Source organism: Schistocerca nitens, chromosome 4 (genome assembly GCF_023898315.1).
Source record: "Schistocerca nitens isolate TAMUIC-IGC-003100 chromosome 4, iqSchNite1.1, whole genome shotgun sequence".
Classification (NCBI taxonomy): Eukaryota; Metazoa; Arthropoda; class Insecta; order Orthoptera; family Acrididae; genus Schistocerca; species Schistocerca nitens.
The window spans coordinates 139,131,048-139,146,957 of record NC_064617.1 but is presented as its reverse complement, the minus strand read 5'-3'; the positions used below and the strand labels follow the sequence as shown (position 1 = coordinate 139,146,957).

General features: G+C 40.3%; 1 protein-coding gene across 5 annotated transcripts in view; it reads left to right on the top strand.

The window, feature by feature from the left end:
• LOC126252883 (tRNA (cytosine(72)-C(5))-methyltransferase NSUN6) overlaps window positions 1-15,910 on the top strand; it is a 78,380-nt gene that overhangs the window by 25,382 nt on the left and 37,088 nt on the right. For all 5 annotated transcript variants that reach the window (XM_049953847.1, XM_049953846.1, XM_049953848.1 and 2 more), the window contains one exon: window positions 758-962. In XM_049953847.1, the coding sequence (XP_049809804.1) occupies window positions 758-962 (205 nt within the window). The remainder of the gene's footprint in view (window positions 1-757; window positions 963-15,910) is intronic.

Below are 15,910 nucleotides of genomic sequence, written 5' to 3'. Positions count from 1 at the left end.
GGTGCTCAAACATGCCTGAGTATGATACGTGGCCTGTCTGACCTCAGGTGCTTCAGAAAAAATCTACCAACAATGTATTACATTGCACTGATAGGATCACAGAGGGATGTTGCCTCTACAGTGGAACAAATCTTATGTTCTTTTTTAGGACCTATAAAACATTTGTGTGCAGCTCTTGGGACACAGACTTCTCAGTGTTGTACATTTGGTAACTTTCCCTGTAATACATCCTACTTTCCCACAACTGCACTGGTCTCAATCACTGTTAGCCTCTATTGACCTCCTATTGTCCTACAAATGAAGCATATTTGTAACCAAAAGGTATGGTTGAGGTTGAATCCAAAACCATAGCAGGTTCTGCCTCAGAGTACTTACTAGGACACAGTTTAAATTTGTCTAAAAGCTTTAATTGTACTTAATTTACATTTATTATATATCCTCATAATTGATTTTGTTAAAAATTTTGATGTAGTTAAGTCACAGCTTTTTTTAATGGCAACTTTGGGACACTTCTGTGCTAAGAGGAAGCTGCTCATGCAGCGTTTTATTAAGTATATGGTATTATATATTTTACTCACTGTGAACAGTTCTGATTTTGATATTTTTCTTTGTATTTACCTGTAATTTTCTCAAAGACACATAACTTTATCAATAATTATTCTTGATTAAGCATTGCAGTTATGAATGTCTCAGAAATAATGCTAAAATTGTGATAAAAAAATGTTTGGATGTTTATATGTGTTTCATTAAATTGTAGCAGTGTGAGGAATATGGAATTGATGAGATGCCACAAGTCTTTGTGCACCCTAAATTACCAGAAACTGTTGTTGTTTGTCCATGGAATGTGAGTGAACTTGATCTGGATGTAAAGCAACAAGAAGTAATTGTTGATGTAGCTTGTGGCATTGCAGTTCTAAGAGGAGCTGATGTTTTTGCACCTGGTGTGATGGGGATGCAAACAGGTATTTTATAAACTAGTGACTTATTGCTTCTAACAATTATTTGGTGTTTTTGGTCTGCCTTCCTCTCTTACACTCTTAATTGTACAATGACTGTGCAATCTTAATCACAGATATCCGTTATATGTTGAAAATTTTGATACACAAGAGCTTGACTAAAGCACTAACTGATTTCCTATGTTTAGAGCAGGATGAAAAGTAAATTGTATGTTACCCAAGGAACACCGTGTTGAGGTTACCACTTGTCATTCTGGTATTCCTTAATATTTTTTTTAATTAAACAGTGTGTTAGAATGGCATTTATGTAACATGTTTGTTTGTGTTATTTTCATATTTCATTCTGGAAAATGGAAGTACATATTGTTTCACTTGACATCTGAAGTTCAGCTTCATGAAGTTTCCCTTGCAAAAAACTTAAAACATGAGTTAACATTTGAAGAGTCTGCTCCAGAGACTTGCATACCTTTTAAGAAAAGGCAGCTTTCACTGGAAGCTTAAGATATTTGATTTTGAAGAACATGTCTGGTGGTATTATCAGGATCCAGGGAATGAACATGACTTCCCTTTTAGCACAAACAGTTAAAATATTGACTTCAATTACTTTTCACTTTTATGACTTCACCAATCACCTTTACCTGTTACACAGTGTGAGTGCTTCCAAATCCCACAAGAGCATAATAGGAACTCTCACTTTTGGAGCAAGTTTATGGGAGGGCACTTAAAGTAGTTCCATAGTGTTAACAAAATCAACCAGATAATGTTGTACTTCATCCACTTTGATGACAGTATCGGTGGACAGATAAGATATTGTCAGACTGAAACTGCTGTTAAAAGTGTTAAATGCCATTTTTTGGTGAAAGATTGATCTTCTGTATACTCAGGAGACATTCAAGATTAGTTCACGGGTAGATTAAGGAGATTTTCAAAAATAATCAGAAATACAGTGTTCCATATTTTTCTGCAGCTATGGTTCCATTGCTGCCATTGAACAACTTAGCTGAGAAATCTCCAGCAACTGGAGTCATTATAATGGTGAATGCTCTTATATTGTGTCAAATAAAACTTTTCAACACAAGTCCATAAAACCAATTTCTTGAAATAGGCATTTATCCTGTCTAATGGTTCACTTCATGACTGACAGTGTTTGCCAGAAGTCACCAGCTAACAAGATAACGAAATTCTCATATAATGTATATTTACTTCTGAAGAGTCAGATTCAAAGCTTTAGAGGGAATTGTGTTAGTATACTCACCTCATGCCCCCCATGAACCATAGACCTTGCCGTTGGTGGGGAGGCTTGCGTGCCTCAGCGATACAGATAGCCGTACCATAGGTGCAACCACAACGGAAGGATATCTGTTGAGAGGCCAGACAAATGTGTGGTTCCTGAAGAGGGGCAGCAGCCTTTTCAGTAGTTGCAGGGGCAACAGTCTGGATGATTGAGTGATCTGGCCTTGTAACACTAACCAAAACGGCCTTGCTGTGCTGGTACTGCGAAGGGCTGAAAGCAAGGGGAAACTACAGCCGTAATTTTTACCAAAGGCATGCAGCTTTACTGTATGGTTAAATGAGGATGGTGTCCTCTTGTGTAAAATATTCCGGAGGTAAAATAGTCCCCCATTCGGATCTCCGGGTGGAGACCACTCTAGAGGATGTCGTTATCAGGAGAAAGAAAACTGGTGTTCTACGTATCGGAGCGTGGAATGTCAGATCCCTTAATCAGGCAGGTAGGTTAGAAAATTTAAAAAGAGAAATGGACAGGTTAAAATTAGATATAATGGGAATTAGCGAAGTTCGGTGGCAGGAGGAACAAGACTTTTGGTCAGGTGAATACAGGGTTATAAATACAAAATCAAATAGGGGTAATGCAGGAGTAGGTTTAATAAGGAATAAAAAAAATAGGAGTGCGGGTAAGCTACTACAAATAGCGTAGTGAACGCCTTATTGTGGCCAAGATAGACATGAGGCCCACGCCTACTACAGTAGTATAAGTTTATATGCCAACTACCTCTGCAGATGATGAAGAAATTGAAGAAATGTATGATGAGATAAAAGAAATTATCCAGATAGTGAAGAGAGTCAAAAATTTAATAGTGATGGGTGACTGGAATTCGATAGTAGGAAAAGGAAGAGAAGGAAACGTAGTAGGTGAATATGGATTGGGGGTACGAAATGAAAGAAGAAGCCGCCTGGCAGAATTTTGCCCAGAGCATAACTTAATCACAGCTAACACTTGGTTCAAGAATCATGAAAGAAGATTGTATACATGGAAGAACCCTGGAGATACTAAAAAGTATCAGATAGATTATATAATGGTAAGAAGGGGATTTAGGAACCAGATTTTAAATTGTAAGACATTCCCAGGGGCAGATGTGGACTCTGGCCACAATCTATTGGTTAGGAACTGTAGATTAAAACTGAAGAAACTGCAAAAAGGTGGGAATTTAAGGAGATGGGACCTGGATAAACTAAAAGAACCAGAGGTTGTACAGAGTTTCAGGGAGAGCATAAGGGAACAATTGACAGGAAAGGGGGAAAGAAATACAGTAGAAGAACAATGGGTAGATTTGAGGGACGAAGTAGTGAAGGCAGCAGAGGATCAAGTACGTAAAAATACAAGGGCTAGTAGTAATCCTTGGGTAACAGAAGAAATATTGAATTTAATTGATGAAAGGAGAAAATATAAAAATGCAGTAAATGAAGCAGGCAAAAAGGAATACAAACGTCTCAAAAATGAGATCGACAGGAAGTGCAAAATGGCTAAGCAGGGATGGATGGGGGACAAATGTAAGGATGTAGAGGCTTATCTCACTAGGGGTAATATAGATACTGCCTACAGGAAAATTTAAGAGACCTTTGGAGAAAAGAGAGCCACTTGCATGAATATCAAGAGCTCAGTACAGAGTTTCAGGGAGAGCATAAGGGAACAATTGACAGGAAAGGGGGAAAGAAATACAGTAGAAGAACAATGGGTAGATTTGAGGGACGAAGTAGTGAAGGCAGCAGAGGATCAAGTACGTAAAAAGACAAGGGCTAGTTCTAAGCAAAGAAGGAAAAGCAGAAAGGTGGAAGGAGTATATAGAGGGTCTATACAAGGGCGATGTACTTGAGGACAATATTATGGAAAAGGAAGAGGATGTAGATGAAGATGAAATGGGAGATACGATACTGCGTGAAGAGTTTCACAGAACACTGAAAGACCTGAGTCGAAACAAGGCCCTGGGAGTAGACAACATTCCATTAGAACAGCTGACAGCCTTGGAAGAGCCAGTCCTGACAAAACTCTGCCATCTGGTGAACAAGATGAATGAGACAGACAAAATATCCTCAGACTTCAAGAAGAATATAATAATTTCAATCCCAAAGAAAGCAGGTGTTGACAGATGTGAAAATTACCGAACTATCAGTTTAATTAGTCACGGCTGCAAAATACTAACCCGAATTCTTTACAGGCGAATGGAAAAACTGGTAGAAGCCGACCTTGGGGAAGATCAGTTTGGATTCTGTAGAAATATTGGAACACGTGAGGCAATACTGACCCTACGACTTATCTTAGAAGCTAGATTAAGAAAAGGCAAACCTACGTTTCTAGCATTTGTAGACTTAGAGAAAGCTTTTGACAATGTTGACTGGAATGCTTTCTTTCAAATGCTGAAGGTGGCAGGAGTAAAATACAGAGAGCGAAAGGCTATTTACAATTTGTACAGAAACCAGATGGCAGTTACAAGAGTCGAGGAGCACAGAAGGGAAGCTGTGGTTTTGAAAGGAATGAGATAGAGTTGTAGCCTATCCCCAATGTTATTCAATCTGTATATTGAGCAAGCAGTAAAAGAAACAAAAGAAAGATTCGGAGTAGGTATTAAAATCCATGGAGAAGGAATAAAAACTTTAAGGTTCACTGATGACATTGTAATTCTGTCAGAGACTGCAAAGGACTTGGAAGAGCAGTTGAATGCAATGGACAGTGTCTTGAAAGGAGGATATAAGATGAACATCAAGAAAAGCAAAACAAGGATAATGGAATGTAGTCGAGTTAACTCGGGTGATGCTGAGGGAAATAGATTAGGAAATGAGACACTTAAAGTTGTAAAGGAATTTTGCTATTTGCGGAGCAAAGTAACTGATGATGGTTGAAGTAGAGAGGATATAAAATGTAGTCTGGCAATGGCAAGGAAAGTGTTTCTGAAGAAGAGAAATTTGTTAACATCGAGTATAGATTTAAATGTCAGGAAGTCGTTTCTGAAAGTATTTGTATGGAGTGTAGCCATGTATGGAAGTGAAACATGGACGATAAATAGTTTGGACAAGAAGAGAATAGAAGCTTTCGAAATGTGGTACTACAAAGAATGCTGAAGATTGGATGGGTAGATCACATAACTAATGATGAGGTATTGAATAGAATTGGGGAGAAGAGGAGTTTGTGGCACAACTTGACTATAAGAAGAGATCGGTTGGTAGGACATGTTCTGAGGCATCAAGGGATCACCAATTTAGTATTGGAGGGCAGCGTGGAGGGTAAAAATCGTAGAGGGAGACCAAGAGATGAATACACTAAGCAGATTTAGAAGGATGTAGGCTGCAGTATGTACTGGGAGATGAAGCAACTTCCACAGGATAGAGTAACATGGAGAGCTGCATCAAACCAGTCTCAGGACTGAAGACCGAAACAACAACAGCAACAACAACAACTCATCTCATACCAAAATATTTTCCCCATCTCAGGACTTAATCTGGGTCTTTACTGTGGAAACTTTACTGTGGACCATTTCATTTTGTGAGATTTTCAGTGGAAATTTTAATGCTGATTGGGCTATGCTTTGAACTGGCAGCAATATGGATGAAATGTTGATGGATGCTGTTGCAATAACAACGTTCTTTTTCTCACCTGAGCCAGCAAGAAATTTATCAAAAAGTTTTCATAGTTCTGCCTGCAGCAATTTCCTTTCTTTCAACTCTTTTTTTTGTGACTACATCAGCCAAAATGTTCTGGTGTTTCTTGAATTTGATTTTGTAGTTGACAGATATAAGCAAGAAGTTTCTCCGAAAACTGTAAGAGTTTGATACCAACAGCCACTTGAAGATTGAGTGGAGTGGGTGGTGATGGGGATGGAGTCTCTCTCTCTCTCTCTCTCTCTCTCTCTCTCACACACACACACACACACACACACACACACACACACACACACACAGAGAGAGAGAGAGAGAGAGAGAGAGAGAGAGAGAGAGAGAGAGAGAGAATCCTCTCCACATGGTGAATTAGTCTTGTTTTAAATGGTCACTAGAATTTTGTTGTAAATGGCTTGTCCTCCCAGATTTCTAACAGATTACACAATACACAAATGCTTATGAAAACAATTGCTAGGAAATGTACATCCATGCATCTTGTGGTAGACTAGTTGTTATAGGGTCTATGATTTACCCTTGGATTTTGCTCCATGTGCATTTACTTCCTGTTTTGCTTGACATGTCTCTGGAATTTCAGAAAAATGTTGTGTTGACATTGTATTGGCATTAGCTTGCAGTCAGTCCCAACTCTTCTCTGAAGCATGCTGAGAGACTTTTCGTTGGTCAACTGTAATTAATTTTTGTCTGTAATGTTCAGATTGACTGTTTCACAGAGAACATTGCCCTTGTGATTGGTGATTTAAACTAAGATCTCTCTTTCTTATCTTAGGAATAATATTTACTGTTTGCTGCAATTAAAGCAGTAGTTATTAAATCTAAATTTTCAGGCTGTATTATCAAAGGTTGACTATGCCACTGATTAAAACTCATTTGGATGTTGGGGAAACAGCATAATGATGATGATTATGGTGTTCATCAGCGTCTCTTAATTGTAATGGTAGCATTATGTTTTATAGCATTATAATTCACTGATTTCTGTGACAGAGTAAGATTAAGTTTATAGGTTGACTCGTACATAGAAGATAACAGGAACCAGCCACTTTTTATAGTGCTATTTATTTATTTAAATAGCACCATTACCAGTTTCAAACCAACAGGTTCCTCTTCAGATGCCTAGTTCATGTAAAGATACATTTTGCATTAGCTTTCACGTTTTGTTTTCCTAACTGGTGAAATTTCCTTGGAGTGGTGGTGCCATTGAAAAATCCATGTCATTATGTTCAGTGCTGATGGCTTGTGATCATGCAGCAGTGAAAACTGTATGATACACTTTTTTATGTATATCTATACACACAGTCTAAAGCACCACTCGCACACCAAGAAGATTCATCATATGGAAGTATGTATACCAAATAAATAAATAAATAAAATAATAGTGTTGTAAAAAGTGCCTAGTTGGTGTCATATTTTATGTAAGAGTCAACCTATATTTTGTACCCAGCCATGGGTTCAAAATGTCAGTTTTTGACAAAATAGCAAGATTAAATTTTGTACAGTGATAGAAATTTTGGAACGCATGGGTAACAGAAAGTTTCATATAAAGGAAGTGAACTGTGGAAAGAAACCATGTGCAGTGGCCATAAAGAAGGAAGCCTAGAAAGCAATGAAGAAATGAAATCACTGAATCTGTGGAGTGCAAGTTCTGTTTGAGCCACTGCTAAAATAAAAGGGAAGCAGCTATAACTTAAACATGTAAAAAGAATTACAAAACACTGTTAACATATCATTCTTAAACTAAAATATCTTTCAGTCTACAATAATCAAGTTATCTAAAAAGTCATCTACTTGCAATGATTACAATATAACACCATTGTAGCTTTGTCAGTAAAAGTGAAAAGTATCTATTGAATAAGATTTTCAATTTGCAGTACCCTTAAGACAAGAAGAAGCCAAAATAACAGTCAGAGTAGAAAGTTTACAAAGCTCAGTGTGAGGACAGAGTTTTTGTACGATGCCTCGAATTTGGCCCAGTTTGCTCTTAATGTAGTTCCTGAAAGTTAATGCTAACAATGTCCCTAGGCCATCAGATTATTCATATGAAAATTATTGAGTCTAAATTGCTAAGCAGACTGTTTCATTGAGTAGCACTTCAGTTGCAATTGAAAATGATTCAGGTATTTAATCTAATTGTAATTTAATTCTATACATACAAAATTATCTCTGAGCTCCTCTCACTGTTATTGCCTGCTTCATGAAATTTGCTGAGTGTTGTGTCCAGCTTGACAATCAGAAGCAAATAAACTTACCGAAAGCTCATCGCCGTTGTAGGGGATTTTCTTCGCTTAGCAGCATGTTGCTCATTACAGTAATAAGTAAAGTAACATGCTTGTCAGCATATGAATACATTGATACAGATGGTACTAGAATGGCCTGATACATGCGGTTGCTGCTGATCCATGGTGTCAATTTGCCACCATTCTTTAACAGCAGATAATGGTAGCAGGTTTATAATCCAGACTAAGTTTTGCCAGTTACACAATTACTCAGCAGTGAGTGAAGAGTATCAAGACAGACTTATTATACTGTAGCAGTTTGCCCTAGGTTGGAATGATGCTACCAGTCTCTTTGAACAAAACCATCACTTGAAAGTTCATCGCAGATGGAGGATTTGTCACACAATACGAACTTCTGTTGAATTTGTGATTTCGGACCAAGGGTGTGAAGAATTGACCTAAAAAGTGGTCCTGAAAAGTGTGTACCATCCTCTCTGTCTTGCTATGTGATCAAGGGTGGGAGGGAGCGATGAAGAGAGGATGAAACGAAGCGATGAAGAGATGTGATATGCCATGTTGGGTGCTAAACTCTACAAAGGGGGCAAAGGTGAACTTGGGGGGTTGTTATATCACCCTGGCCTGTTGGAAGCCTCCACTTGTGAACACCTATGCAAGGATATCAATAATCGCTTCTGCCGTTGTGAAATAGATCCTGGTGACATATGGAAACTTTGAAAAAGACTCCACGATGATTAGCCACATTGAGATGGGAAAATGATCTGTGAAGTCTATATGAACTCATTTCCAAGGATCAGCTGGCCGGGGCAAAAAAAAAAAAAAAAAGAAAAATCTTATGGGAGGGTAATGCCTGTTGGGGGGCACAGTTGGGTGAGTTCCTAAATGTATTTGTCTATGGCCTGCCAGTAAGCATGGCAGTGGGTGAAGTTCCTGATTGCATGATGCTTTGTATGAAGCCAGGCGAGGACCCAAGTGCAGAGCAAGGGCAGAATCCAATTCTCCGTAGCATGTAGGAGGACACCATCCTGAGCTGAAAGCAGATTTTTCAAAGAAAAGTAACATCGTAATGGTGGGTTCAGTCTCATAAAGTGGGGGTGTGGTCAGCCTGACTACACCCACTTAAAACCTTGGATGCATCATGGGGTTTTACCATGATTCTGTTACAGTAGTGGCTACCATGACACGATAATTGTTTTAAGTGAAAAGATCCTCCAAATCGAAGTGGAAGCATTTGAACTGTTAGTCAGTTCGTGTGCTGATCTGTTGATTTGTACACAATGGAATACTGATAAGCAAATAAAAAGAGGGAACACTACTGTAAGTGTTATGCCTTTTGTCAGACAATGATGAGCGAGAGCCAAATATAGTGGGCAATAGCTAGCACAATGGACTTGCATTTGGGAGGACAACGGTTCAATTCCGCGTCCGGCCATCCTGATTTAGGTTTTTCCGTGATTTCCCTAAATCGCTCCAGGTAAATGCCGGGATGGTTCCTTTGAAAGGGCATGGCCGACTTCCTTCCCCGTCCTTCCCTAACCCGATGAGACCGATGACCTCGCTGTCTGGTCTCCCCCCCCCCCCCCCCCCCTGTCCCCCTCCCCTGTCCCCCATGCTGGAAACTATCTGTGGCAAGAATGGGTTTCTAGGGGAAGTTAGGTGCAAAAAAAGGCTCTCTTTGCAAGGCCCATTTATTTGTGCAGAATGAATTGTTGTATGCAGGTGACCAAATGAACTCAGCTCCCTTTACTCAGAAGGCATTCAGGGGTTGTGAAGCCACTGCTAAGTTTGCTGTAATTTTTCAACGGTAGTTCCTGTTGCCTATGAAAAATTGTAGTCTTTGAAGTTCTGAGGTGGGGACATGTTGTCATTGATCTGCATTTGGTTAGAAATATCCCATTTTTGTTTATGAGGAAACTCCTGTATTCGGCCAGATGTTGAAAAAAAAGACACATTTTGTGATTGCACTTTAGACTGGCTTCCAGCAGCAGCATCTGAGAGAGAGAGAGAGAGAGAGAGAGAGAGAGAGAGAGAGAGAGAGAGAGAGACTGTAGGATTTAGAGATGCACTTGGGTGTCACACCCCATGACAATTATATCATTGAGAAAACTGAAATGTGGTAGAATCGCTGAGATCAGTTGGTCAAAGCATCTTTGGAAAATTGCAGGTGTGCTAGAAACACCAGAAGGTAGCTACAGGTATTGGTAGAGGTCAATGGTGGTAGTCAAAACAAGCACTCATGTGCAGTCCGAATTTGAAAGTAATTGCTAGTATGCCTCTGACAGATCAATTTTAGATACTTTTGTCACCTTTTAAGTCTGGAAAAATGTGCTCAGAATGTAGAATCAGATAGGTGTCTTGTCATCCACCACTTATGAATTAACTACTCTAAAGTTTCCACCCAGTCTGAGGGAGCCGTTCATTTTGTGTACCACTAGTAAAGGAGTGGCCATGAACCAGATGAGACAGGTGTGATCCCTTGCTATTTTTGGAGGCAAATAAGTTCTGTTTTAATGTCCTCATACAGAATGTAGGGTAAAGGACATGCTCATACAAAATGGAAGGCTATATTGGGTTGGACATTATTTTGGCATGTATGTCAGGCAAAGCCTAGCCATAGAGAAAACTACTGTGAAAAACATGTGCAGAGATCATCTATGAAATCCAAACAGATTACATGCATTAAAAAGCAAACACTTGCCCAAAAGATCTCGAAGGCCCCATGGTAACAGAAAATATTACCTGTTGCAAGGGAAGTAATAACAATAAGGGTGATGAGTCATCATGGCATACTTTTGTAAGTTTCCTCTGTTTGAAAAGTGCCTAAAGTCTGGAGCTCATATCCACTGTAGGACAATTTTTTTTTTTTTTTGTACAAGTTTGTAACGCTGGTGAACCAAACTCTGTATATGTGTTCTAGTTTATGAGTGAAGCTGAAGCCCCAGTATCTATTTGAAATATCATCAATTTGTCAAAAATTTGCAATTTATTTAATAACTTCCATGGCACGCCTGTCTCTGGGTTTATGATGGTTTCAATTTTATTTACTAAATTCTCATCCTGGTTACCTGCCATAATTCTATAGAAGGAGAAATTGGAGAACCTACACATGTGGTGGTATTTCTGACAACAAAAATGGCATTTGTAATGACTAGGTCATCGGTGGTGAGTGTGGCATCGGAAACAATTAGCACAAGACAGCAACTGTCTTTCACAGTTTGTTGATGTAGAAAATGAGCTAGAATCAGAAGAGAATGACTGAGTTTGAACTACGTCACTGGGTGGTTGGTTGTGTATGTCTCTGAGTCTTGGTGGAGTTGTACGCTAGTAAAAACACATGCCGGATGCTGTCGGTTGCACTCTCATTGAACTATTTGTTTGTCTATCACTTCTGAAGTCAGTGGGAAAATACAGGATCATATTGCCACTGTTGTTCAGTTTCCTGAAAAAATCCGAAATTCTGTGAGAACTTTTTCTAGTGAAGGATATGAACTTTTAAAAGCCTTTGTGGTAACTTCTGTGTCTGGAGAATACCGAATAATGTAGTCATGAATGAAAGTGTCTGTGTAAGACTGTTTACATGTCTTATTTGTATGTGCGAATTTACAGTGCTGACTTAAGTATTGTAGTTTTATGAACCATTCGTAGTATGATTCAGAAGGTGACTTGTAATGCCAAGCAAATTCAAAACTAGTGAATACTTATGAGCCTTGCAACTATAATAATCTGACAATAGTTCTTGCATTCTAAATAAATAAGTCTCCCTCTGGCTCATCTAATGGGTGGAACTTACAAAGCAAATGCAAAAGTCTTCAGAGAATCGGGACAAAAAGAGAGACTTTTCAGCTTCTGGATCACTAACCTTAAACATGAAGTGGTGGCACAGCCGTTGAAAGTACATATCTCAATCATCCTTGCCATTCCGGTATGGTGAGAATGGAGGCATGGCCATCACTGCCAAGGCTGATACTTGATATGCTGTTGGCTGTTGCTGAATCAAGGTGATGAGTTGCTGTTGCAGGGTGAGCTGTTGTTGGTGTTCTTCCTACAATATCAGCTGTTGTTGGTGTCGTTGCTCATGAGATTTGAAGGATTTCAGGAATGTACGATCCATTGTACTATGCCATTGATACACAGAACATTGTTGACTCTTGGGGAACAGTGCTTCCATTCCCATTATTTGAACAACACCACAGTTACAGGTTAAGAACAGGAAGTGAGATCATTGTACAGCACAAAATTCTTGGTGGCTATGATTACACACATAATGAACAAGTCTGCAAAATACTGCAAATTTGTGAATAAAGCCCAAGGTTGTTTTACTGGAATGAGAAATCCAGCCATAATCAAACACCAAACATCGTCCAATTTTACTGCGTAGGATATCAACAAGAGGGTAGCATATAGACCAAGCCTGGCCAAACAGCACTTCACAAGCATGAGCACTCTGGCTTGCTTCCGCCTAGTGCTCAGAGTGCTGCCATGAGTGTGGCTGGGGACTGAGGGATAAGAGGAGAATGAAGGGTGCAGCCAGACGCCACTTGAGCAAAGCATTCACCTTGTCAGATGCCAAGCAGTTTGCTGACAATATTACTTGCATTAAATTAGATTTATGTTTTGCATTACAAATACTATGGCATCTGTGCACTTGTCTAAAAAATAAAAAATGGAGAAGCCACATTTTTCAATCACATTGTTCAATGCCGAATAGGAATTGTCTTACTTTTTGTGTTGTTTAAAGGCCATGCATAGTGCTTATGCCATCACACTATTATGGGCTGGAAAAAATAATTACTGGATCATCACTTCAACACTAGCTAGAAAGATAATATGACACACTTGTGTTCTGATGAACAACAGGGAATGCTGGCTGAACCGAAGGCAACCATTAGGAAAAAACTGAGTTAAGGGTGCGTAGTGTGGTGACAAAATATTTTATGGTTAACAGCATGTATTATTTGTACTCATTAAGTGTCTTAATGCGAGGGTATAATCATTTGGTAACACATGGTGGACAAGGCTGATGCCATCAAAAGAAAAATAATCCTATGGAAAAACCAGTTTAAAGTTCATTACACAGAGTACTTCCCGTAATTCAAGGCAGTCATTTATGGACCAGGCATGACTGAATATGTTTCAGTAATTAAAACATTTCCTCACGAATTCTCAAAGAGATTCCAAGACACTGCACAGCTGAAGATGGAATTCAGTTTATTTGTCAGATCTTTCTCACTTTTGGCTTCCAATGTACCTTATTACTTCCAACCTGATCTCGTAGATGTACAGTGTAACACAAAGCTCAATGACCTGTTTGTCAGATCCTGGTATTTATGAGACTTAAAATGTCATCCCAAGAGCAATATCCTGGACTGCACAGGCAAGCTGCCAAACTTATTTCAGTGTTTGGTTCAACATGTGTGAACTATTTTTCTGTAATGAAACGGACAATGTCCCACCAGCGTTCAGGTTTTAATCTGTGTCACTCCATGTGTTTGATTGGACCACAGACCATAGTTCTAGATATATTACATATTATAAAACGGAAATGTGTGTAAAATTATTAATGTCACAACTTAATGTTAAATGCCTGTACGTAAAGCTTTTTGTAATTCTGCTTGCCATATTAACTCTATGTGATGTACTTCTTTAATCAAGTAATGAAAGTTATTGCTTTCACAGAAAAACGAAAGTTGAAAATACACAATTGTGATGAAATCCAACTAATAAAAGTGTGCTACAGTTTTAGCAGTAGTTGCAAACACATCTTCTGAAGTTTCTCTTGTATGCAGCCTTCAGCATATAGCCATCTCACTCAAATACTTCCTTGGAAAAGCACAGTGGTGGGGGAAGCCTGAGCACTGAGCAGGCTCAGCTGCACTCACAGAGTGCAAACTCACTCCAGGAACACAAACTGTGGCCAGGTCTGATATAGTCTGAATCTGACACTGTCTTTTTGCCACTATTTGGGCAGCTTTATTTCACTCTGGAGATCATGGATAATGCAATGTGAAGTGACAGAGGAGGGCATGTGTCTGTCCGGTTGTGATGTGCTCATTGCCTGCTACACATTTATGGTGCCACTGGTTGTGAGAGTGAGTAAATTGTTACAGAGATTGTAATATGTCAGAACAGCTGAGAGGTATAGTTTTTTTTTTTTTTTTGGGGGGGGGGGGGAAGCAAGTGTGTCATTGACTTTATTACATTGAAAGTACATCATCGATCTTGCACTGAACTCGGTGATGGTGCCACGCAGCATGTGTAGGTCAGTGCCAACGTGAATGCCAGAATCTGCAGTGTCGGCATCCGGTTGCCCAGCCTTGTGGATGTAGCGATCCTACTCGTACCATGGCCAAGTGGCCGCTGTGTGCGTTAACTGTGCCCGCGGCGTGGAACACGGCTGACTGCTCCCTCAAGTGTGACTCGTGGACCCCATGTAAAGTGCCAAAGGGAAGCAGCTGACCACTGTCGTTGTAGTGAGCCTTAGCAGCTCCAGCCATCTGCCCAGGCCAGCTTGTAAATTGCCCGCAGACTCTCTGCATCCAGTAGGCAGCAAGTTCACACCTGCCCTGTCCCTGCGGATGGCAGCTTGCAGTCCACCACACAATGCCACCCAGAGAGCGGAGGCTAGCAGCCCTCTTACTCCTCGTGCCACCAGTGTAGCACCAAGGTGTGAAGCACTCTGCCACAGCAATGACACGTCCGTACACCAGAGGTCGGGAGTAGCTTCAGCGGGCTGGTTGGCCACCGATATCCTTCACCAAAAGGTCATCGTAGTTGGTCTACAGCTTAAACAATCGTCATTCTCTCCAGTTCTAGACGCAGACAAAATGGTGACACGACTGCCTGCTTTGAGCCTCTGGGCTCACTTATTTATACGTCCTTTAGCTACGACTCTGTTGGAGTTCCTCTGGATGGGACAAGTGGAGTGCTCTTTGATAATTCCATCATCGGCTTTCCTCAGCCTGCTTCGGCCCCTACACACAGGTCACTAGGTGCTGTTGTAATTGCAGTGTATGGGTTCTACACAGCATGTCTGTACTGTGTGCTGCTACATTTGTATACCATACCCATCAGGCCATGCCTTCTAGCCTGCAAGTGGTGTTGTAAACCTGCCTCACAGAATCATTTGCAAAATATCAACATCGCTTGCACCTGCCATCCGTTGTGCCTGTCAGTCCCTTAATTACTGCCTTCCAGCCATAGCTGCACAAGATTGTGTTGTACTTATTCGTGGCACAGCAAAATAGTCTCGATATCTGAGTCACTGAATACAGCACCCAATTGCTATGTCTTTCTGTAGATTTAACTTTTTCTGTAGAATACCACAACTTTGTTGTGGAGATAATGGACAGAAGTTCCTAACCATCACTCTCCATCCTACCCTCACTTGTCGCCCTTCCCCCATCATATTTGCGCGTGTGCATGTGAATGTTGGGTAAGGTAGTGTCCGATAGTGGCAAGACCGTGGGCATTAGGGATGTTAGTGTAAAGGGAGGTGGTATCAATGGTGATGAGCAGGGCTCCACATGGTAAAGGAACAGGGACTGTGGAGAGTCGGTGGAGGAAATGGTTGGTATCTTTTATATAGGAGGTTAGGTTGTGAGTAATAGGCTGTAGGTGTTGGTCTATGAGAGTGGAGATTCTCTCAGTGGGGGCAAGGTAACTGACCACAATGGGGCATCCTGAGTGGTTGGGTTTTTGAACTTATGGAAGCATGTAGAAGGTAGGAGTGTGGAGAGTGGTAGTGGTGAAGAGAGAGATGGACTCCAAGGAGAGGTTCTGGGATGGACCTAAGGATTTGAGGAGAGACTGGAGATC